The 24,541-nt window shown below is 50.4% G+C and overlaps 1 protein-coding gene across 1 annotated transcript in view; it reads left to right on the top strand.

The window, feature by feature from the left end:
• macrod2 (mono-ADP ribosylhydrolase 2) overlaps nt 1-24,541 on the top strand; it is a 351,067-nt gene that overhangs the window by 83,446 nt on the left and 243,080 nt on the right. The window contains exon 4 of the mRNA XM_084470307.1: nt 13,333-13,362. Within this exon, the coding sequence (XP_084326433.1) occupies nt 13,333-13,362 (30 nt within the window). The remainder of the gene's footprint in view (nt 1-13,332; nt 13,363-24,541) is intronic.

Raw genomic sequence — 24,541 nt, 5'->3', positions numbered from 1 at the left:
GTGTTTTTAAGAGTCCCTTTTCCAAAGTGCAAGGCTCACGCAGGCACTTATCCAGAAAGCTTTCCTGCAAAATATTATTGTGCCGAATGTTGTCAGGCAAAGGTTGTCAGGCCCCTTTGTTGTTACAAACCCCCTTTGTAACTGGCTCGCTGAGGTTCTGACCGACGGCCATGTTTCTGTGCACGTACGTGGTGAGGGTGGTTTAGTGGGGTTGTAACAAGAGCGAGAGATAAACCAATTAAACACTTTTGAGAGAAGAACTGCAGTCCAGCCTCATAAATGATGAATGTGGTGAGAGCACCATGAGAGAAGAGCTTTTGCTTTTACTGTCGACTGCTCGGTAATTAGATCTTCCACAGATTCTCACAAAGTTTCTGTGCTGTGTTGGGGCGCTGCCTTAATCCACAATGTGTCACATTCTCTGGGTGTATTCAGGGCAAAAAGCTCAAAGAGCCTAATCTGATGCCAAATCTGAATTTAGAGTGGAGAGGATTGTTATTATGCTCTGAATAGATCTCCAGCTCTCAGCATTTAATTAAAAGGATTGAGAGGATCTGTAGTCTTGCATTTCCTCAATCTCAGGAGTCCATTTTGTTTTCTGTCTTGCTGTTTATCAATTAAGTTTGAATGTAGCCAGAGAAATCTATGCTTAGTAATCAAAATCCTTTGCGTAATCTTTTGATCTACTCAAAAAAAACATTTTGACATATTTGTTGACACTTTACAAGGCTGTGGCCGGCATCCCATGATGCACCTGGGCCGACTGATACCGACTAGCCATTAACCCCTAGACTTTCCCTGCTGCCCATACCGTTTAGCCCCTGAATTCATCTCCACGTCCCGATTCAATTACAGTTTAATCACATCCCATATGCATTGAGCCATCTGCGTCTTCAGTGTGTTCCCATATCACCTCCACTCCGTTGACAAGACCGCATTAAGAGGTTAGCCCTGTGCTGGGAGAGCACCACGGCCCGTCACAGAGGTCACCCTGACCTTCCCTTTTCCTTTCATGGCGTCCCACAAAGACTCCTCAGATCTTTATTGACAAAGAATATAATACAACACGTGGAGGAAAATGGATGTTGTTTTTTTTTCCTTTTAGTTGTCATCGTCTTGTGTCTTGCGTGGTGTTATGTTTTAACGGCGACCTGTCCGGGCTCCTACTCCCCCGGGTTGGCTGATGACAGGAGAGGCTAGCAGAGGTTAATTCTGCGGGGGAAAGGACACGTCGCAGCAGGGAGGAAGCCAATGCATTTCAAATGACGTGTCCTTGGGATGCGAGGTTCTTACCGGGCGCCGCTCTCATCCCACTCAGAAAGATACGTCTTAAAGTGGAATGCTTCTGAAAGGCGGCGAGCTGTTGAAAGGGGTGTTTAGGACTTGCGTTGTGTTGTATGAGTTGCCAGAGCCCAGTTGTGCTTGCCCTTTGACCAGGCCAGAGACAGATGCTTTCAGATTTTTACTACTTATATAATGGTTAATCAAACACAAAAAATGGTCTCCTTTCATTTTACCGATTCGCTGTCCTCCCTGTTTGCTGTCTCCATCCCCTCTCCATATCTGCTGTCTTTTCAGCACGCACTAATGGCCTCCTCTCATCCTGCCAGATGTCTCAATTAGCCTAATGTGTAGGGTAGACAGGGACTTACTTACCGAAAACTCCACACCCAGTAACCATGGGAACACTTTAGCCCGATGTCGACAGGAAACGGCCCAACAAGGGCATCAGACTGCGCTAATGTGTACTCATTTATTTTCCTCTTTATTAAAAAAATGACCTGCACAGTGCAGAAATACAGGGACAGAGAGAGACGGCCATTCCTATAGTTCAGTCCTTTTGATTTGTGGAGCCCTTTAACACATTTACTTGCCAAAGGACTTCACAGGAACCATCATAACACTATGCGGCCCAAAGCTCATGGATATTGCAAGGGTAGGGACCTTGAGAACTCGAGACTGACTTCCAGGCTATAGAGCTACTTTCTGTACATTTTGGTGTTTGAATGGTGTTAGTTTCTAAAAACCGAAGGGAAGGAAACCATCACGTCTTTTCCTCCCTCCTCATTGAGCTCGAAGCAAAGTTTTGATTTCAAGGGTGATAGCTCCTTGTTCCCTCAAAACGTAATCCTGACAGAGGTTTGATAAAGAGACGGCGCCGTTGTTCAAACCCGGCTTTGATGTGAGCTCTTATTTCCTTCACGGCCGGCCCTATGTGTTATTTCTTTGTGGTAGACGTCCTTTTCATCTGCACATCAGTGGGGAAAAAGCTATTTGTCGTCTTGAACCTTTTCAGTTTCTCCATCTAAACAAACGACGAGCCGATCCTCGTACCGCCAGCGGGAGGCCTGTGCGCTGAAACGACATGTTTAGATGCTAGCCTGTTAACGTGTGCTACATCGAAGCCACGATGCAGGCTACAGAATAAACAAAGTGATTCTGTTTCGACAATCACTTCTGTAGTCGATCCATGCCCTCGGCATAGCTCTCCCCTCGGTAGCTCTTCCTATCGATCACATCGAAACACCGTCACACATGTCCGCCCCCAAATTTGGGTTTGCTTTGTTTATTTTCTGTTAGCTGTCTGTTAGCTGTTTACTCCGACTCGTCGGGATGTGTACAATGAGAAAATACAAGCTGATTGAGGGCCTCAGACACCGCCTCTTTATCGTTACACACCTGATGTGAAACAGTGTGATGGCTCGCAACAATTCAATTGACGTAACCAAATTACTCCTGAAGCAAAAGGTGGCGGTAATTACAACGGCGCGATTGGGTAAAGGGTTGGGAGGAAAGTCAGTGAAATGTAAACAGTATGGGCAGCTTTCTCCGCTCAACCACTTTCGGAAGTGCCCTGACAACGTGATGTCTGCGAGCAGAAATCGCTGCTGTTTTGTTGATGCTGCACATTTTCACCCTTTACAACACCTTCCACGACAGGAATAAACATAATATAAAATACAGAGCAGAATATGATACGTAACATTTTGTGTTTGTCCTCTGATACATCTGCATGAATGCCCAGATGGAGTCACTACGAAAACACATGCTTGTTTGAGCTGAAGTAAATGTTGTGTCATACGCTGACTCTATAGCAGCGATGTTGCTCAATGACTCCGAACATCACATCTGCTGCTGCTGCTGTGGTGTGGGGCTCCTGTTGTAGCTGAGCACACTACTCACAATGTCTCCCGTCTTCTACTGTATGAGAACAGGAGAGCCTTGAACACGCAAACACAAACACAAGGACGCTAGTCAGTGAGTAAAGCTGAAAAACGTTGCATGATGCATGTCCATGCCGTGCTGTGTTAAATGTATCAGACCACAGCCTTGAGTGAATCCCCTTTGAAATGTATGTTAATGCATATGCACAACCTTGTGCAACACCAATAGACATGTTTAAAGGAGACTGTGCATGCACGCACACCCCACTTTGGGCTGTTATGGTAAACGGGCGTCGGTGCAGTCGGGGGACGATGGGTCTTTGAGGTGCAACATTTTTTTTCTCCACTTCAAAGTTGACGTAATGACAAACTCCTACAAAGGGAAGATAGTGCATTAGTATCCCAGCGATTACAAACAATGTTAATATTAATGCAGGTGTATGATTTTTTATGAAGTAAGCTCTTTAAATGAGCTGCGCTTGCCTATCGTGTGGTCTAGAACTGGGGAAAACACTTTCATTTAGACTCCCTTTTTTTCGACGTCTGTTTTAATGGCGTTTCCCTCTCTGCCCCCGGTGCAGCGATGTGTTATTGGAAGGCCCCCACGACTGCTGCTAATGGTTCTCCCTAGTGTTTAATATCATGTTTGAAATACCCTAGGGTTAACGTGGCAGCGACTGACTCCAGCAGCACACTGTTACTGCTGCTCCGTCTACCTCCGTCTATCCCGCCTCTCTCCCTGCTTCAGAAGCAGTGGGCGTCTGCCTTTTGTTTTCCACACGTTTCCCGGGTCTCGTCCCTGGCGGCTTCGGTGACAAAAGATTCGCTCCAAGATAGAGCGACTAGCATAACTTCTGAAATGACTTTGCGGGCTTGTGCTCGATGCGATGTGTCCGGCTGAATTCTTGCAGGTGCCCCCCCCCCCCCTTTTTTTTTAATTGTGTTTCACCGTGTGGATTCTGAGACTGTGTGTTACGGGTATAGGCCCTGGGACCGGGGGGTAGGGAACGCCGGGAGCCAGAGATCTCAGCACATATCACCTTAATGCTAACACTGCCGTGATTAAATACACACCATGGTGGGAATAGACTCCTCTTAAGTGCTGTGTAAGTGCATTTAGCAGAGGAAGTAAGAGAAGTCCAAATGCATTTAGTTGTTAAAAAAAAAAAAGAAGAGACAATGCATTTGTCTTTGGATGTAATGGTCTTCCACTTTGCACCCATGCACTTTGTAGTCTGTGACCGTCTCTCGCCGTCGTGTTTTGAAACTGTTATTTCAGAGGAATTTTTAAAGCTTCGGCGAACAGAGAAGCCTGGTCACATTTTAGACCCAAACCCTGCTCTGACTCCATCTGTGATGCTCCTCCATGTGGAAAAATCCAATCCATGTCGTTATTATTGGGTCTGTGGAGGCACTGCCTTGCTGCCCGGTGCCTAACTATTCTGGGGCAGGGGACCTTGACAGCCCCGAGGAACCAGGCAGGGCATCCATTGCCACACCCCCTAGGCCTCGCCACCGGCAGGACATGGCCTGCATTAACACTGGGCCGATCGAATCAGAAATGCGAGCGAATAAACCAATGGCTGTGGAGAGTTCCTAGGCCTTAAACCTGACTGAGACCCAGGCTGACATTCTATTGGAGTGCGGTTCACCTATAATCTTCAGACGTTTCTTCAGATAGTGATGGTGACTGTTAGAGTGTTGGTGCATTTGCGCGTTGCCTTTAAAACAAGATTTCAAGGCAGCTCTTTTAGCACATTTAGGGACTCGTCTGTTGAAATAACAGTGTTTTGCGGTTTGATGGCTGTTGTTGTTGATTCGCTGTGTTGGGCTTCTAATGGCAGCAAATGTGACAGACCTTAATTTTGTTTCCCCACTGCATGACGCTAATTGGTTTGACTCATTTCGTTTATATAGGTCCTTGTTTTTTATTTTATTCCTTCTTGTGTTTTCATACGAGCAGTGGAGTATTTTATGGTACAAGGACACTTTTCGGCTTATGACAACACATCACATTTGTGATAAAAAATATATGTATAAACAAAGCAAAAAGTTGGGAATGGGGTGACAGAGCTTCATCTAATGAACCGGGCTACAACAACTTATTGTTATACTGCTACTCTTGTATCCTTGACACTTGTGTTTGATTTTTGTTAATAAGCTGTCCCTGTAAGTTTAGAACACATTCGTTAAATAACTACATGGTGAGAAACCCGTTTCCCCACATCAAACACTCGGCACTAAACTCTGCTGGAGGAAATACAGATTTACATGGCCCACATTGGCCCTTGACAGCCTGAGTTATTTTTTTATTTATCTATTATTGTCTTGTCATTTCTCTAAGCCCCCTCCCAGTCCTAGAATTAGGCGGGGTCGACCAGATGCAGGTAGATGTATATTTATGAGGGGGGGGATGGATGGCGGTGAGTTCCTGAGCCAGAACAGTGCATTTTTGCAAGGTGACCTTGGGAGAGATAAGCTAAGCCAAGTGATGAAAGAGAGAGCGTGTGTGCGCGTGTGTGTGTGTGTGTGTGTGTGTGTGTGTGTGTGTGTGTGTGTGTGTGTGTGTGTGTGTGTGTGTGTGTGTGTGTGTGTGTGTGTGTGTGTGTGTGTGTTCGGTCCATGTGTGTGTGTGTGTGTGTGTGTGTGTGTGTGTGTGTTCACATCAGTGTGTGTTCGGTGTGTGTGTGTGTGTGTGTGTGTGTGTGTGTGTGTGTTCGGTGTGTGCGTGCACACGTGCGTGCGTGCGTGCATGTGTGCGAGTGTGTGTGTGTGTGTGGGGGGGGCCTCATCGGCTGGCTCATTAATGTGGATTTGAAGGTCAGGTAATTATAACAATAGATGTGTGGGGCTGTCTGTGGCGTGTGGTATTGTTGCTTTGTTATGAAGGTGACAGGGCCTGCAGAGCACAAGGGATTAATCACAGTGACACCCTTGTTCCGTTGTCATCTTCACACATCCAGACGCGCGCGGGCCCCGTTCTGCCTCTGCCCAACCAGGCCTCCGCGATATTAATACATATAGGAATTAATCAGCGCCCCTCGTCTCATCCACGCAGACGCCGGGACACGTGTTGTTATCCACGTGTCGACATGTGTCACAGCAGCCAGCGGTATGGCGGCCAGCATATAAAGGGGGTGGGCCTCACCTGTGGATAGTTTTCAGATTGTTTTGCCATGCAATGTTTTCTCTACGTTGCGTCGGGGTCAAGAAGTCATTGACGTTCTGCTATCTTGTTTGCTGACAGCAGGTTAGTCATGGCTCCACACACTGTTAATAGATGATCTGATCAGGTCCGAGCCCAGGCCAACCAAATATGTACTAAGTAGTGGACATATTAGTGACTAGTGAGGAGCAAAACCTACCCTTGTATGCTCCTAACCCCTACCTGCACCTTAATCTCCCATCTGTATGTATCTTCCCTGGAAGTGTCTTTGGGCGAAAGTGTTTCTTCATTGACTAAATGATCGGCCAGTCATCGGTTATCAATAGTCATTTTCAGCCTCATCTTGTGGAGTCTTGCAAAATGGTGTCCTGGCTTCAAGCCAGGAGTAGGAGCTGCTTCAGAGATGCTGTTGCCTGTTTTTTTTTTTTGCCACATATGGAAATACAAATATAGGGATCCACACAGCACCTATAGCAGCCCCCCCTGGGAACTGGGTTTTATGTCCTCTGGACCTTAAGTTGCAGTTTCTAGAGAGAGGGGGGGAGGGAGGGAGCTAGCGGGGGAGTGTGTGTTTCTGCTGTCCTACCTCCTGGAGATTTACAGTGTGGGAGAGTCGTAGGGGAGGGGGGAGCTAGCGGGGGAGTGTGTGTTATGACGCTGACACCGGAGTGGAGGAGCCGTTGGGGGAGTCTCACCCCCCCCCTCCACCCCTCCACCCCTCCACCCCTCCTGCCCTGTGGAACACAAGAGGCCATAAAGTACTGCCCCGCCAAACAGAATTATCAGGCTGGCCAGCGCGTGTAGAGGAGGGACGCATGCATTTTTAATGGTCCACAAATAAGAAGCAGTGCCGTCTTGGCTTCCCTCACCCCCCCCCCCCCCCCCCACCTCCCCTTCTCGTACCCCATAAACGTTGAGTTATCGAAGTTGGGCTTCTTCTATCTGTGTGTTTTTCCGCAGCCGGTGAAGCCACTACCGTTAACCGGGGGAATTGTCGTTTTGACACTGAGCGGTGCCGACAACAGAGAGGGACTCCGCCTCTCTTTACTAGCCCCCCCACCCCCCATGGGGGATTTATCGCCGGGATGACACTTGTGTCTGTATGCACACAGTATACTGTGGACACAATAGAGTGTTAGTGTGTGTGTGTGTGTGTGTGTGTGTGCGTGCGTGGGTTACATTAAGGTTTAGTGTTGAGTCGACGGTGAGGAAGATGAGGAGGAGGCTCGTCATCAGTTTTCACACCGTACAGTATGACCTGCAGACACTCAGACCTAAACCGACGAGTCGAGCAAACATCAGAACAATCCCGCATATCGTTATCCTCATAGCATAAGTGAGTCATATTAAGTCTATAATGCCTAAGTCAAATAGACGACTTAGGCAGATGGTGATTATGGAATGTAAAAAGCACTCTGATTGGCTTAATATATAGCCAATGAGGCACAGCGGATCAGCAGCGTTAGGAGAGTACAGTAAGGTTACATAACACAATTTGGTCAAGATATGAGTTAAGACTTTAGTCACACCTATTGGAGGGGAAATATTGTTGTGTGTGTATCTGTGTGTGTGTGTGTGTTTGTTACAAAAATACAGTAATAGCTGCCTAACCAGTATTTTACCCCTTGAGAAGAATTTATATCGAAATTCTAATATAAAATTAACATACGTGATATAATACCGTTACCGTCCTCAAATCATACCGTGATATCAATTTTAGTCCATACCATACAGCTCTAGTTTGTGTCTATACATAGTAAGTGCCGGTATATCAAAATCTCTCCAACAATGTATAATGTCTCTAAACGCTAGCCCTACTATGTGCTTTCACTTCCCTTGCCCTGTAGAGCTTTGCCCCAGCATCCATCTGAATCCCTTTCCTGTACGCCGGTGATGCGATGGTTTTAAAAGCAGCAGTGGACGGCAGTAATGAAATTTGCTGATCTAAAGTAGCTGGAGCAGCTATCGAACTCGCTATCCGAGTGCAGACTGTCACTATCACAATTAATTTGGCCGTGATATATTCTTACTCGATAATACAACTAAAGTGCCCTAAGATCTCCACCTCGACCACTGCCCTTATGTTGTGGTAGTGCCGGCCTTTATTACTTTGAAAAATTGCATCCATTTTCGAACGGAGAGGGCAGCTCGGACCACCATTCAACACTTGTTATCGTGATGCTTTTGTTGTGAGCTCCGCAGCCTTTTCCATAGTCCCACAGTCCCCACAATACTGTACTATAATACTATATTAACACCAGAGCTTATTGAGACTCCCAGTGAAAGGTGCATGAGGTAAGGGCGTGTCACCAATGGCGCATATTAAAAGGGTGCAGGCACGGTGGCATGAGAGCAGGAGGTAGACAGTACCCCCCCCCCGCCCCCCCCCCCCCGGGTCGTGTGGTTCCGCTCTAGTGCTTCCCCTGCAATGACCCCCTGATCCTGGTCTCCCATCCTGGACACCCAAACCTGGTGCACAGCTTCCCGCCCTACACACACACACACACACACACACACACACACACACACACACACACACACACACACACACACACACACACTCATATCCATGTCTGTTCTGCATATATACCATAGGAGCTTAGAGAGAGAGAGAGGGAAGGAGAGAGAGAGAGCGAGAGAAACCGAGACGGAGACAGAGAGCGGGTATAAATCATTTCCATCTCAGTGTTTACGTCTGGGGTCCGGCCCAGTATGCTAATCGGCCACGGCGACCTGCCCCTGCCTCCATTATCCATATACGCTGGCGGCGGTGAAACACACGCTGGGGGCTCCACCCCGCGTTGTGTATCGTCTGCGGCGATGCCCGAGGTAAACCCGGGGCGGCGGCGGCGGCGGCGGCGGGCGGGCAGGAGCTGTGGGTGGCTGGGTGGGTGAGTGGGTGGGGGGGGGGGGGGGGGCGGGCGGAGTTGAAAGGGCAGACAGGAAGTGGGTGTTCGTCCCCGCGGTGACAGCGCAGTGCACGTGTGAGACGGAGCAGCCTAACGGCGTGGCTCAACGCTCGCTAATGACCTGTCAGCTCTCCCCACAGGCTGCCCAGGGAGCGCTTCCGCCGAGATTTACGACCACGACCTGCTCTGTGGTTACCTCTGGGACGGCTGGCGGGGGCGGGGCCTCCACCAGCCCAAAGTCACCGTCTGTGTGCCGCCAGCGTCCGGCGGCGTCAGATATAAGAAAAAAACACAATAAATGACAATAAAATAACAAAAAGGCGAGTAAAGGATTAAAAAGTAAATATATAAATAATGCGTCCTCGGCACGGCGATTTCCAGAGGTGTTTTGTGGCGGCTGATAGGATTGTTTTGCCCTTGAAATAATCTAAAGTATATGTAGTAAAAAAAGCGCGAGTGGCTCCCAGAGGGGCGGCTGGCAGCCCGCCATGTTCCAGGAAGTCTTTATCACTCTCTCTTCCGGCGTCTATGAGTTGACAAAGATACCAGCCCCCCCCCCCCCTACCCCCCCCCCCCCAAAAAAAAAAAGAAAACTGGTTCTAATCAGACATTGTGAAAAGTCTCCCCGTGAGCACGAGCGCTCCAGCCCCGGTGGAAGAAAAGGCAGCGATGCTCCGATAACACTAATTGCGGGCTAACGACTCTGCGACGGGCAGAGAACGTGTTGATCCATTACTACGCGGCCGCACTTCCGCCCCGGGGGCGCGCGCAAACAGTGGGAAGAGCTACTTTATAATTAATACAACACCCTATAAAATATGCATTACAGTGTGGATGTGGTCAAATATGGATTTCTGTTTAATTCTTTTCCCAGAGATAATTAAAGTGCTTTGCAGGCAAGTCCCGGCCCGTGAACCGCTAGCGTTCCGCCACACTAATGCTTGCTAGAGGTTGCAGGGTGCCTTTCCTCTCTTGTTTGCTTTGGGGGATAGTGTGTGTTTGTGTGTGTGTGTGTGTGTGTGTGTGTGTGGGGGGGGGGGGGGGGGAGCAGTGACTGTCTCCCCTGGTGTGGGGGGGTTTCTGGAGGCTGAGTCTAGCGACTCCGTAGGTAAATGATATTCCGCGCCGCGCCAGTCGCACCGTCTCGGCGGCGCGCCGCACCCCCCGACGATAACTTAATGAAGGATGAACGCTCCCTGAGATATTATGAAATAATCAAGTTAGTAAGCGCTCGAGGGGTTGGGCGGTGGTGGGTGGGGCGGCGGGAGGGGGGAGGGGAGGGGAGGGAGAGGGGAGGGAGGGAGGGCGGGCGGGGTGGGGGGGGGGGGGATGAATGCACGCGAACAGCTCAGAGGAGACTCTCTCTCTCTTTTATGGCATTCCCCGCTAATACAACTTCAATGGCTTCAACGCTTTCCAAGCGCACACATGTCGAAGCGCCGCGCCGTGTGACGAAAGGTTCCTCAGATGTTTGGGCGGCGGTGGAGGCGGTGAAGGAGGCGGTGGGGGGGCTTAGAGAGCACGTCGGCAATACTCTCCTAGACCTACTGACACATTGACAACCGCGCTCAGACTGACACACACACTGACACACACACACACACACTCGTCAAAACCACCGCTGAGGCAACTGCTGATAACACTCCCCGCCCCCCCCCCCCCCCTTCCCTCTCCCACCCTCCCCACGTGGTCACATGGTTAGTACACACACACACACACACACACACACACACACACACACACAGACCGGGCGTCAAGCTGATTAGCGTGCCTCACCCACGTCTGATTAGGCGGGGGGCTAATTCCGCGGGCCCCCTCAGGTATCTCCAGAGTGTCAGACAATTAAACCCCAGCTCCTTCCAGTGGTGCGGCGATAGAGGGGAGCTGGGAGGCCACTCGCCGAGCCTCCAGCACGGGTAGTGGAGGCTGCCTCACCGCGGTTGCCTCACCTGGGAGCAGCCGCAGCCCGGGCAGGGGGGGGGGGCGGCCGATTGGAGGTTGCAGCGGGTTGAGTCACTACAATGAGCCCTGTGCCTCCACACAGCCACCCCCCCTGTAGCGTTGGCTGTGACAGCCAACGCTTTCAACCCTGTGTTTTCAGTGGCTCGTTTTTTTTGAAACAGAAAAAGAGCAGCGTGGTTTTTTTTTTTTGTGTGTGTGTGTTTGCGGGAGACTGTACTTTTCAGTTTTTTGCTACATTTATTCACTTTTAAAAATAATGAGCACCGCGTCTTCCCCAACCAGAGACAGCAGACTATTCCAGCGCGGGGCTGCGTTGTTTCTTGGTTCCTGAGCCCCGCCTGTGCCTGTGCCTGTGCCGCCGATGGAGATGGCTGACAGGTTGCAAACGCTGAGCAAACCGCGGCTTGAAAAAACAGCAAGCAGCTCATTCATCCACCGGGGAAAAATCTGGAAAGGTGCTATTGTAAACACGCCGGTGAAGTGAGCACTCTTGTTTCTGCCGGGGCCCTTTTGTCTGCGTTCGCCGGGGCTCGGCGCTGTTGCGGCGTTTAAAAGCCCTCGATGAAACGCGACATCCCTCTTGTGTGGCGGCTGCCGCCCACAGGGATGAGACGGGGAGGAAGTGGCCGCCTTGTGAAGCACCTTTTGAGAAAGTGTGAATCAGAAGGAATGAGAAATCACCTAATTGGCACCTTTTTTTCTTCTTTTTTGTCCTACTTTATTTTTAACCACACGTTGAATAATTGTTGGCATGGCTCATGCACACACGTGCGCACGCACGCACGCACGCACGCACGCACGCGCGCACGCACGCACGCACGCACACACACACACACACGCATGTACACAAACACAGAAACACGCATGCACACACACACACACACACACACACACACACACACACACGCATGTACACACACACACACACACACGCATGTACACAAACACAGAAACATGCATGCACACACACACACACACACACATACACACACACACACACACACACTGGGTCTGCCTCGGCCCTGATTTGGCGTCCTCCGGGGAATCAAGTGTGGATGAATAGCGTCGGCTGATAACAACGCGGTCGGCGTCGTTGAAACATCATTAAAGTCACCGCGTGGCTCTCTTCCCTCCCCCCCTTTTCTCCGTCCGTTGTGTCGACTGCACTTCAAACCCGTCTGCGAACAACAGGACGTATCTGAACGCCCTCTAAGCCTCTCTCGCTGCGTCTCCGAAAGCAGTCGGGTCTCGAACTGACAACGCTTTCGACGCGGCTCTTGATGATAATCCCCGTGTTTTTTTTCCCGTGCTTCACGTGGAACTACAAATAGATTCCACGTGGTGGCGGGTGAAAAGAATAACTAGTAAAAGGAGAGCGAGTTGAAAGGATGAAGCCAATTCCCGCTATAATCTCGGCGTTTGTCAGACTTAATTGTCCCGCAGCCCACTGCAGATAAAAACAGCACGTCCTGTTCTAGTTTTTTTCTTTTTTCTTTTTTTTTGCTTTAAGAAAAATAAAAAAATCCTATTTGTTACGCAGGTGACTTTGCCTCTTGGAACATCGCTACTTAATGCCCTCGCCTGAATCTCCCTTTTGGTCTGCCTGCCGTTTTATAATGCGGCTCCCTTCTTCTGGGCCTGGGACGAGGCGCTGTGTATTTTGTATGCTTGCGAGTGTCTTAAGACTTGACGGCAATGTAATTGTTTTTAATGGGGCGCCTGTTTTACACTGAGACACTGCCAAGACAGAGAACTGCCAGGTCAGAATGACTCAGGAATTACTGACTTCCTCCATAACTACTTCCAATTAAATTAGAAACATTCACTTCAGAATGTCGCCCCTGAACTCCCACAGATAGTCAGAGTAATTTAGAATGTGTTTGCATTAAACTTCTGAAAACACCACAGGGTTACAAAAACCTGCAAGAGGAACACACACACACACACACACACACACACACACACACACACACACACACACACACACACACACAGAGACTATATGTTATCTATTAATTAGGACTTTCTGCGTGTATGTATTTATTCCTTTCCATGACTGTATGTTCTCCTTTTCCTTTTTTCAATCATTCTGTACATGACAATCTAACGTGCATTCTCCCTTCATTTTCAGCAAACTCCAGTCTACTCGGAGGTGGAGGTGGTGAGTGGATTCTCTTTTCTATTCCTGGATAATAGCGCAATAACGTGTTCATTCCAACGGCATTAAAGCCATCAAACGCACACATCATCACATGTTGTCCTATAGTGGACCTGCAATGCATTATGGGTAAGCGACTGCTACCGTTCCCCCCCCCCCCCTCCCCTCCCCTTACCCATCGCCATCGCTTAAATGGGTCACGGACGGCGGGGCCTTCACGCCGGCGATTGCCTCGGCGCGACTTGCATTGTGCGCCGTTCCAAGATGTGGTCATTACTTTGCCGGTCTGCCAGGGAGCGTTATTATCAAAGTGTCTGGAGTAAACCTGAGGCAGCCGACCGCGGCGCAGACCTAATGGGCAGGGGAACCCCTGGTAGAGTGCCCCGCGCCCGGGCTCTGGAATCTGTCTCTCACAGGGACAGGGCTGAAGTAATCATTCTGCAGAACAGTGGAGGTCCACTTTAGTGGTTGGGAGCACTCGTTTCAGACTCCAGCGTGGGTGTGTGTGTGTGTGTGTGTGTGTGTGTGTGTGTGTGTGTGTGTGTGTGGGTGCCTGTGGAGTGTGGGCGTGTTTGTGTATGTGTGTGTGTACATACATACATTCATGTATAGTTGATGATGAGATGGGCAAATGATGTCATGGTTAACCACTTTTTCCGGTCGGTATTGGTTTGGATGTACAAGAAAACGAGTATCAAACAAAAATAGAACACATTAATAATATATTCTATGTAAATGTGTGCTTCAATATTATTACTTTTGGCTATTAACTTTGCCATTCCAGTTGCCATTTCTGGTAATGTTAATGATCATGCATTTATACCACAAAATCCTTTCCTTCTTTCGCTATTTCTTTCTCCCTTACTTTTCGTTGTAACAAAATAAACAATCATGCCTTTATACCATGATCAGAATGGATTTCCTTTCCTTCTTTCCTTCCTCTCTTGAATTATTTATTGACGTTGCTACACCTCCAAGTACATTCATTACACTCATTTATTCAGATAGAAACCAAACAGCTACGAAACAATAAAAAAAACCCTGTTACGAACCGAGGGTAACAAAGAGCCCACTCCAAAGACACTCTGAGCGTCTATACACAAGTTACCCCCTCCCCCATTCCTCTCCTCCCTCTAGCCCTGTTCAAATCCAATCACGCTAGCCAAAGTGGCCGTTGAGCTACGCTACGGGCGGCCGTACCGACGAAGAGGGCTGGCATGTCAGCGAGGCGTCGAGATGCTTATCACTGACATAGAGAGGCCCTCCAAGCACTAATCACGGGCCCCCATGGAACCTGTCTGATTGAGGTCAGGGGACGGCATCGTGGTCGGCAAGCGTGCCAGTTGCCTGGAGCCCCTCGGAGTAGAGTAGAGTACCTGCCCGTGATGCCGTGATGTATATAGCATCGCACGCGCTGTCCCCTTCGCCTGATTGGCGTCTCCCTGCGTCCCGCTCACCCTCTTATTGTTGATTTGCCGCACACACAGAAACACTACAAGCAATTTTCGCAGCCATTATGTTTTCATGATTGTTATTTTGTGTTAAATTGCCTTTTTTACCGCTGTCTGAAAGCGCCCCACCCCAATTGATGATTATGACATGCTGGGGAGATGCGCACGCACACACACAGACACGCGCACACACACACACACACACACACACACACACACACACACACACACACACACACACACACACACACACACACACACACACACACACACACACACACACACACACACACACATACACGCACAGATGCCGACACAGAGTAGCACACACACACACACCCGGCGCGCGCGTACACACACACACACACACACACACACACACACACACACACACACACACACACACACACACACACACACACACACACACACACACACACACACACACACACACACACACAAACACACTTATATGTAAATATATTCATACCACACATTGTTTAATACTTGATTCTGATTGGTTGATAACAATCCATGGGCGTGCATTATTTTTCAATAACGCGACGCCTCTGCCTTATAACTATTATTAAACTCAATGTGCTGCAAATTCAATATTGAAAACAGTTGTTTCCTCGACTCGGGCTTGCGGTGAGCAGCCTCGTCTCCACCCCCCCCCGTCGTTACATTGTTTTCCAATAACAGGACGCCTGGCCGTAGTGTATTCCTTACACATACCCCCCCCCCCCGAGCCGCCACCGTCTCCCCAGAGGGAGCTCGCACTGAATCACCAGGCAGACCCCCCAAATAGGAAGAACAGGGGGCCGGACTGCCACCGGGCCACACTATCTGTCTGGCGTCCTTATCACCCCTGGAAGGTGGCTGCTCAGCCTGCCACAGTGGCACCCGCCCTGCCTCCTCCCCAGCCTCAGCCGCAGCCTATCTACCGTCGGCGGGGGGCGTGGGAGGATGTGCTGCCTGCCTAGGTGGTGGTGGTGGTGGTGGTGCCGCTGCTGCTGGTGGTGGTGCTGGTGGTGCTGGTGGTGCTGGCGGTGGCAGGGATGGATGTGGAGAAGGGGGGAGATCTGCATCGCGGACCGAGGGCCCCTCTCCCTTATCGCACAGCTGTCCCGGCCGGGCGCGCCGAAGGAGGGCAGCTCCGCCAGCAGCCCCATCCATCACGCCGGCCTCACGCACCTGAGCCATGCTCTCTTTTCCTGCGTCTTCGCGGCGCTGGAGGTGGGCGCCTCGCCAGGCTCTCCCTGCTCCTTCACTCTGCCACCGCCTCCAACACCACCACCGCCACCGCCAACACCACCACCTCCAACACCACCACCAGCCGCACATGCCCCGGCTTTCTAGTTCGGGGGGGGATATCTTGAGGATTGAAGTTCCACCTCCCGATGTAGCGTGTAGCCATTAGTCTAGCTGGGTACGGAGGCTTTGTGCCCAGTTGAAGTAAAAGAAGTAGAATAAGTTATATATGTTTGTATATATATATATATATATATATATATATATATGTGTGTGTGTGTGTCTGTGTGTACCCTCATCCATGCATATATACACAGAGAAATACACACACACACACTCCAGTGTGCTCTGTTCTGCACTGAAAGAAAGTTTTCCGAGCGGATCACTCAATCACAACAATGTGTTTAGGCAATAAGAGTGAGGACGGAACTCGACAGCCATATTGTGCGCCATAATTTGGCCCTCCTGGAAGGCCAATCTAATTTGCTTCACGTCCAAGTGGAGCTCATCCCAAACAGCCGGCTGCCTTCCCTGACTGGTGTGTGTTTGTCTGTTGTGTACACACAGCGGGCCTCGGCCGACTAGCCCTGTCATTGACAAGCCCCTGCGGGAGCCCACGGGGACGCCATGGGCCAATCACAAAGGGCCTTGATGAATACACCTCTCTCAATGAGGCCTCTGTGAATACACATAATTATGAAGTGGCTGTGGCCATCCTGTGATGTGTGTGTGTGTGTGTTTGTGTGTGGTGTGGTGTGTGTGTGTGTGGGGGGGGGGGGGGGGGGGGGGGGATTGTGTGTGTGTGTGTGTGTTAGGGATTGTGAGTGTGTGGGATTGTGTGTGTGTGTGTGTGTGTGTGTGTGGGTGGGATAGTGTGTGTGTGTGTGGGGGATTGTGTGTGTGTGTGTGTGGGGGGGGATTGTGTGTGTGCGTGTGCGTCACAGCATGCCTTCGCACTCGGAACTGTTTCGAAAGAGCAGGCATTAATGTAAATGTAAAATGATCGCTCTCTTCGTCTCAACCCCTCCTGTCTCTCTCTCTCTCTCTCTCTCTCTCTCTCTCTCTCCTCTCTCTCTCTCTCTCTCTCTCTCTCTCTCTCTCTCTCTCTCTCTCCCCTCTATACATAGTCGCAAAACGCCTCCTATCTCCGTGGCAGCTGTAGCTTTCCACGGCTTGCCTGTCTGTCCCTGGCCCCCAGACGTAAGTCGTGTCCCGATACTTTGTGTTCCCAGGGAGAGAGAGAGCACCTCCTCCCTCAGTCAGACTTTGATGCACGGCCTCCATCCAGGGGAGAATCGGCCCATTAGCATGCTAACCGTGGCGCGCTGGCGTTTAGCAGGCCGACGTTAGCTTGAGAGACCACCCAAACAAATTGCTGCTCCTAGGGTCAGACGTCTTGCTCCTGCCTTCCAGTCTAACGGGAAAAAAAAGGTGACTGAAGCGCGTCCGTGGTGGTGGTTGGGGACGGTGCGTGCATACGCTACCAGCCGGCTATTCACAGAGGGCAAGCTGGGGCCCGTGGCTGGGGCGATGGGAACCCACACGCACTGTTGTGCATCTCTCCCCCTAATAGGCTGGTCTAGTTTGCTGCCTGCGTTGCCAGTTTCCTAAACAGTGTCAAGTGGGAACACATTATGATACAGAGGGATTTTTTTTTTTTTTTTTTTTTATATATCGCTTGAGGCAATTATACCACCACACCTCGTCGACGAGTGTGTGTGTGTGTGTGTGTGTGTGTGTGTGTGTGTGTGGTACTTTTCCTACTCTGAATCCGAATGACAGTAAGTTTTACAATGTGTTCTCATGGGGGGAAATACCAAAGCATAAGAATTAAAAAAAAAAAAAACATTTTCTCTGTGCGAGGATCACAGAGGCAAAAAAACTTTAATGACACCAAGAAGACACAAAAAAAGACTTTTAATTTAGTTTGGCATGTGTTGGCATATTTTCCAGACAGGCCAGGGAATGTTAAATGGGTGGCAGTTTAAAGCGGTCCGATAATCCTTTATCAGGAATCCTAAGTGTTTCAACCTGCTTATCGCCAAGGACCATTTGTCATGCAAAGTGCTCTGTTTCACTTTCCCCCTCACCTCCGCCTGATCCATGACCCTCCGCCAAAGCCCTGCCCCCGCCTTGTTTATGAAAGAGATTGCGGTGGCATGCCAGCGCGCGGTGCACTGTGGGAAATGTGGAGAGCGCGCTGCCCCCGAGATAAGGCGACGCAGTGTCAGCCCCGCTGCGAGATCCCTTATGTTCCTGTCAAAGTCCCCAAATCAGCGAAACCCCAAACAATCCCCTGCCGCCACCACCCCCCCGCCTTGCCCCTCTCTTCCTACCCCTCCAACGCTCTCAGGTGATGAATCGGTCTGGAGTTGACTTACTACGCTCATAACTCATAGGTGCGTTCGGGGCTCCACTGATGGCGTGCCATTCACAGATGGCCGAAGCCACCATTAGCATAACTCATTTGAGATATGAGGCAACAGCAGTGGGCTGTTGCCTTAATAGCGGTGGAAAATGATGAGTGGAATCGCCGGGTTCCGCTCCAGTCCGTGTGGTCCCAAGGAGGATGAGGGGGGGGGGGGTCGTGGAGAAGGGGGCTTGACTGTAGTCGTCTTTCCGTCTCAGAGTCACTCTCTGATCCCCCGCTCTCTCTGGACCACTGTCTTGCGTTCTCTTCGCCTTTTATGTTGCAACTCTCTTTTATGAAGTTGATTTTGGAATTCTCTGCAGATCAGACAGCCGCCCTCTTCCTCGTCTCCCTCCTCTCGTTCCTCGTTCTCTTTGTCCTCCTCCCATCCACCCTTCCCCTTCGCTCCTACGCCTGCCTCTCCTCTTCCTCCTCCTCCTCTTCCTCCTCTCCGTTCTCTCTTCATCCTCTCGTCCTCCTCCACTCATCTTTTTCAGCGTCCTTCCCTTCTCTTGGCTGAGCACAGCTGTGTCTATAAGCACATATCTATAGCTATACATTTATTGATTTATTTAATTACTAATAATGCCTCTGGTTGTTTTCATTCATTCGTTCATTTCATTCTATTGAATTTCAGTTGACCAACGCAAACTTACATTAAGTTGCGGTTATGGCTGTTAAATAAAAAGTGAAAAGTTATAAAAAATATAAATGAATGGCTTAGTCATGGGAAACAGGAAAAGTAATGTGGCTAATCTATTTTTAATGAACAGTGTTTGAAGGCCCGCTTTGCACATATGTGTCTTCAATAATGCAGTGGCAGCAGTGCTGCACGGGGCCATTCGGTGGTTCCTGCCACCAAAAGCCCCATAAACATGGCTCTTCTACTACAGTTTCATACTGGACTACCATAGGAAATCATTAGACACATGACTACTCAGCTCAATTCAATGTCATTGTATTTGTACGGTCCTTAATCACAGGTACAGTCTCATAGGGCTTAACAGGCCATATGTTTATGAAGTCCCCCTGACCCAAGCCCCCCAGAGGGCAAGAACAAAACTCCCTTAATTAGCAAGGAGTTATTGAGGAGGAATGCAGAGAGGGGGATCCATCCTTCCAGCGATGATCAGGAGTGCATGCGAACACTATTGTATTGTCAGCTGAAATGTTCACCCCAATGCAAAAAGAGTAACAAGCCCCTACCCTTAAATCTTCAAGCTGTGGCCGGCACTTTTGATCGCCGACATTAGTTTGTCAGGGCTCGCGGCGCGATTAGCTTCGGCGTCTAAATCCAGCCGTTTTTACCTTCAGCTGACATTCTTAGATGAGAAAAAAAATGCTGGTATTACTCAACAGCGGGATGCACAGTGTATCGTGATGGTGTGGAGACGCCTTGAATGGGATCGGTAGTAATGGTCGTAAATAAAGCATAAAATGTAACCCGTGGCGAAGGCCTTCACTCCTCAGAGGAGCGGCGGTGAATGGAGTGACCGCCGCAGCCGGGCGTCTTGGAGGACGTTGTGGAGAACTGAGTTGTGGACAAGGTCACCGCCGGAGCGGGCGCCTCTGATGCCTCTAATAATAATGAGGGACTTTACTTTTTCAAAGTGTCAAAGCTCACTTTGACGCCGTCTCGTTCCCGCTGCTGCACACGATACAGGGCAGGCGGCCCGAGTGATCCCCCTCTGCAGGAACGCACACGCACACGCACACGCACGCACACACACACACACACACACACACACACACACACACACACACACACACACATGCATGTGCATGCACACATGCACACACACAGATGCTCACAAGCACGCACATGCGCACACACACACAAAGAAACACACGTATGTACACACAAACACACACACACACACACATGCACACACACACATTATCCAAACTCCCCCCCCCCCCCCCCCCTCTTCCTCCACCAATCAGAAATGATGGATGGACTAATTGATGTGGAATGATTGGCTCATTCGTTTTAGGCTCGTAGCGGTGAGCCCCCACATTTAGATTAGCGCTGCGTCGCGCTGGAGCGGCCAGTGAAGGGCGAACGGTTCGGGGAGTCAATGAGACGGGAGTGGAGGAGGAAGGACGGAGCGAGGAGCGGGTCAGAGGAGGAGGAGGAGGAGGAGGAGGGCGGTGGCGGCGGAGTCAAACGGCTCAGACGACAGAAGGGGAGGAGCCAGGTGGGTCAGGCGAAGGGAGGAGCTGTGGAGGATCAAGGGGAGGATTGGGGCGGAGCCAAACTGGCTGGATATGGAGGCGGCGGGGCCAAGGAGGGCACAGAGGTGGAGGGGGGGGGGGGCGGAGCTGGCGCGAGGTGGGCCTGCGTGAACGCGACCGGCGAGGTGCGGCACTCATCAGAGGCGCCGACGTCAAAGGGAAAAACAGCGCGTGTGTGTGTGTGTGTGGTCTTTTAGAGGGAGAGAAATACAGGGGGTGGGGGTACATAGCTGTCATGTGTCCCTCTCTCTCCCGGCCTATGAATCATTCATCACTGTCCCCATGTTTAAATCAGGTCGCTGCCCGCGCTGCTGTGTCATTAGCCGGTCGATGGTGGGTTTGATCTCAGGCGAGCAGGCCTTTCTTTCTAGAACAGCACATGCACGCACGCACGCACACACACACACGCATGCACGCACACACACACGCACACAGACGCGCACCTCACGCAGGCACTCACACGCGCGCGCTCTGTCAACTCGCTGAGGGCACGGGCGGTGGTCGTCTGTGTGTGTCACAGCAGGCTTTCAGCTCGTCGCCAAATCACTCGGACTGCGACGCGAGCACGCGAACCCACCGCCGATCTCCCATGATGCATTGGTCCACGTACGGCAGCAGACGGACATCCATCAAAGTGTGCCGTGGTGTCATGTTTTACTAGCATGTAGAACATATGCCTGTCACACACACACACACACACACACACACACACACACACACACGCACACCTCGGCCATAGTGTCTTATCTCTGAGGATTTCCTATTTGAATAACATCAGGGCAAGCAAAACATTGACAGAACGATTATTGATCCTTTTTTACATCTCCTCACGAATTGCATGTTTCGCTTTAGACCTTGTCCTTGACTGCACATCGAGGGTGCTGCACGGAGATCCAACCTCTTGATCAAATAAGCGAGCAAACGTACATTTATGCACCATGGGTGCTGCTGAATGGATAATGAACAGACCGCGTGCGGCCCTGGGTCCTCCTGCCCCCGGGCTGCTGCTGCTAGTGCTGCTAGTGCTGCTGGAACACTACAGCTGCTTCTGTCTGACTGGATGACCCCTGGAGCCTCCCCCCTCTTTATCTCTCTCTAGCACTCTCTCTCTCTAGCACTCTCTCTCTCTCTAGCACTCTCTCTCTAGCTCTAGCGCTCTCTCTCTCTCTCTCTAGCACTCTCTCTCTAGCTCTCTCTAGCTCTAGTTCTCTCTCTCTCTAGCTCTCTCTAGCGCTCTCTCTCTCTCTAGCTCACTCTAGCTCTCTCTCTAGCTCTCTAGCTCTCTCTCTAGCGCTCTCTAGCTCTAGCTCTCTCTAGCTCTCTGTCTCTGTCTCTCTTATTATCTCGCTCTCTTTCCCTTTAATCCTTCTCTCTTACTCTCTCTCCTATTACCTCTCGCCCCTCTTACTCTCTCTCTCTATCTCCATCTCTCTTACTCTCTCTCTGTTTGTCTCTCTCTTTCAGGTGCTCTCTAGTTTTCTCTCTTTCAATATCTCTCTGTCTAGCCTCCTTTTTCTCTTTATCTTTATCTCTTTATCATTATCTCTATCTAGCTTTCTCTCTATAAATCTCTCCCTCTAGCGTGCTCTGTTGCTCTCTCTCTTTATCTCTCTCTCCCTCCCTCTCTCTCTACTTGTATTTATTGGTCCGTCTCTTCATCTTGCTCTTGCTCTCATCTAACTCTCTCTCTGTCTATGCCCATGTCTCTCTCTCTATTGCTCTCTCGCTCGATCTCTCTCTCTCTCTCGCTCTCTCTCTATGCCTGTGTATATATATATATATATATATATATATATATATATACACACACTGAGACACATTAAGGCGGTCTCGTGGGGCGTGAAGGGAGCTGCTACGCCAACATCGGACGTTCCAGAGTACAGAACACATCCAGTGTATTTAAATCTGTGTGTTTGTGTGTGTGTGTGTGGTGTGTATGTGTGCGTGTGTGTCTCCTCTTGTTCACTGGGAACCAGGGATCCCACATGTTGTGATCGTTTCAACATTCCCCGTGCCTTTTTTGGGGCAACAAAGGACGCCATGCCTCTAGAAGCCTCCACCCCCCGGGGTCTGAACAGTAGGCAAGGAAATGTCAATTCAGTTCTCCCCCACAATGCATCACCCGCGCGTCGCTGCTGCCCCACCTCCATCCCCCCCCATCCCCCCCCTCCCCCCCCCCATGTCCTTTCTGGGTCACTTGTTAAAACCGTAGTGCACTCAAAGCCTTGCCAAACTCTGTGTCAGAGCCCTGTTTACCTCCAGAGAAGGGTTCATTTTACAGTTTTGCGTTTCTGTGCAAGGGGGGGGGGTGATGAGGGTAATGCTCGTTTCATTCTGTTGTGTTCAATTTACATATGTCTGTGAAACGTCTGTGAAACGGAGCAGACTCATTAAAGTGTTTTTAATTGTTGGCAGTTTCCTTCACTGTGTGTGTGTGTGTGTGTGTGTGTGTGTGGACACTGAGCCGTCCTGTCACTGGGCTCGCTGGTCAGTTGGGGTCCTATGGCCCGCAGCGCTGGACAGAGGCGGAGTGATGCGTTCTGACAAGACCAGAATAGATTTGGAAGCAGGGCACCACCCAATCCCTTTGTTTTCAGCCAATCGGGAGCAGCGCACAGTAGGACAAGGTTCAGCCCGGAGAGAGTGAGAAGGCTGGAACACCAACACACACACACACACACACACACACACACACACACACACACACACACACACACACACTGTGTGCTGACTTTGGTCGCACAAACACACGAGTGATCACTTGACGACGTCCATCTCAACTGGGATAGGATCATTTTGTGGCAACTGTAAAAAACCCCTAAAGAACGAAGCACTCTCCATTCCATGTTATTGTAAGTTTCACCGTCCTAAGTACATTGAACTCTTTTGTGCGCCCATTTGTATGAAATGGGCTGTGAACAGCATCCCATATCACCATCACATAACCGCCCCCCCCCCCCCCCCCCCCCCCCCCATGCTTTTCGTTCCCCGCCGCTGTCGGATAGACCCGGCGAAACGTTGAACGTCCTCAACTCATTCCGTCATTAAGGCCGGCTCAGCCAATCCCAACCCCAACCCCCCCCCCGCCTCAACCGCTGTGGAGAAAAACACCTGACCTGACGATCGCCATTACGGCCTCCGTTCCCTACCTCCCATTTACCAGTGGGAGCAGGTAATTGAGCAACCTGTGGTGATCAATGAAGGGAGCTGCCAGGACCTTGTCATTGAACAGGCCTGCTCGACGAGGTTGTGGGAGGGGAGGGGGAGGGCGGGAGAGGGAGAGGGAGGGTGAGGGTGAGGGGGGTGTTAGAATTCGATTTACAGCCGACGGTCCATGCAGAACCAGCGCGGCCAAGCAGGCCAATTAGAGCGGAGGGGCAATAACAGTTAGGCGGCGCGTGTGTTAAACGCCGAGGTGATGTTTCCTGGTGTGGAGACGAGACGCTTTGTAGATGTGCAGCGAGGAGGAGGGGGGAGGAGGAGCGGGAAGTCAGGGTGTGGAGGAGGCTATAAGGTTGTGGTTCTGTAAACTGGTGCTTTGTTGTGCGTGTGTACGCGTGTGTACGCGTGTGTGTGCGTGTGTGTGTGTGTGTGTGTGTGTGTGCACATGTGGGAGTGTGTGCGTGTGTGTGTGTGTGTCTGTGTGCGTGTGCATGCGAGAATGATTACTGATGCCTTGCCTTTTTATATGCAGGTCTTGTTGTCCAAATCTCTTCATGAATTGCATGTTTGCTTTTGTGTGTGTATGTGTGCGAAAGATCAGCAATGGCTTCTCTCCCTATTTGCATTTCTTCAGCAATCCTAGCACCTTTGGCTTAACGGAAACTGACCCACC

This window comes from Micromesistius poutassou (genome assembly GCF_964030765.1).
Source record: "Micromesistius poutassou genome assembly, chromosome: 7".
NCBI classification, from domain to species: domain Eukaryota; kingdom Metazoa; phylum Chordata; class Actinopteri; order Gadiformes; family Gadidae; genus Micromesistius; species Micromesistius poutassou.
This window is presented reverse-complemented; position numbering and strand designations above follow the sequence as displayed.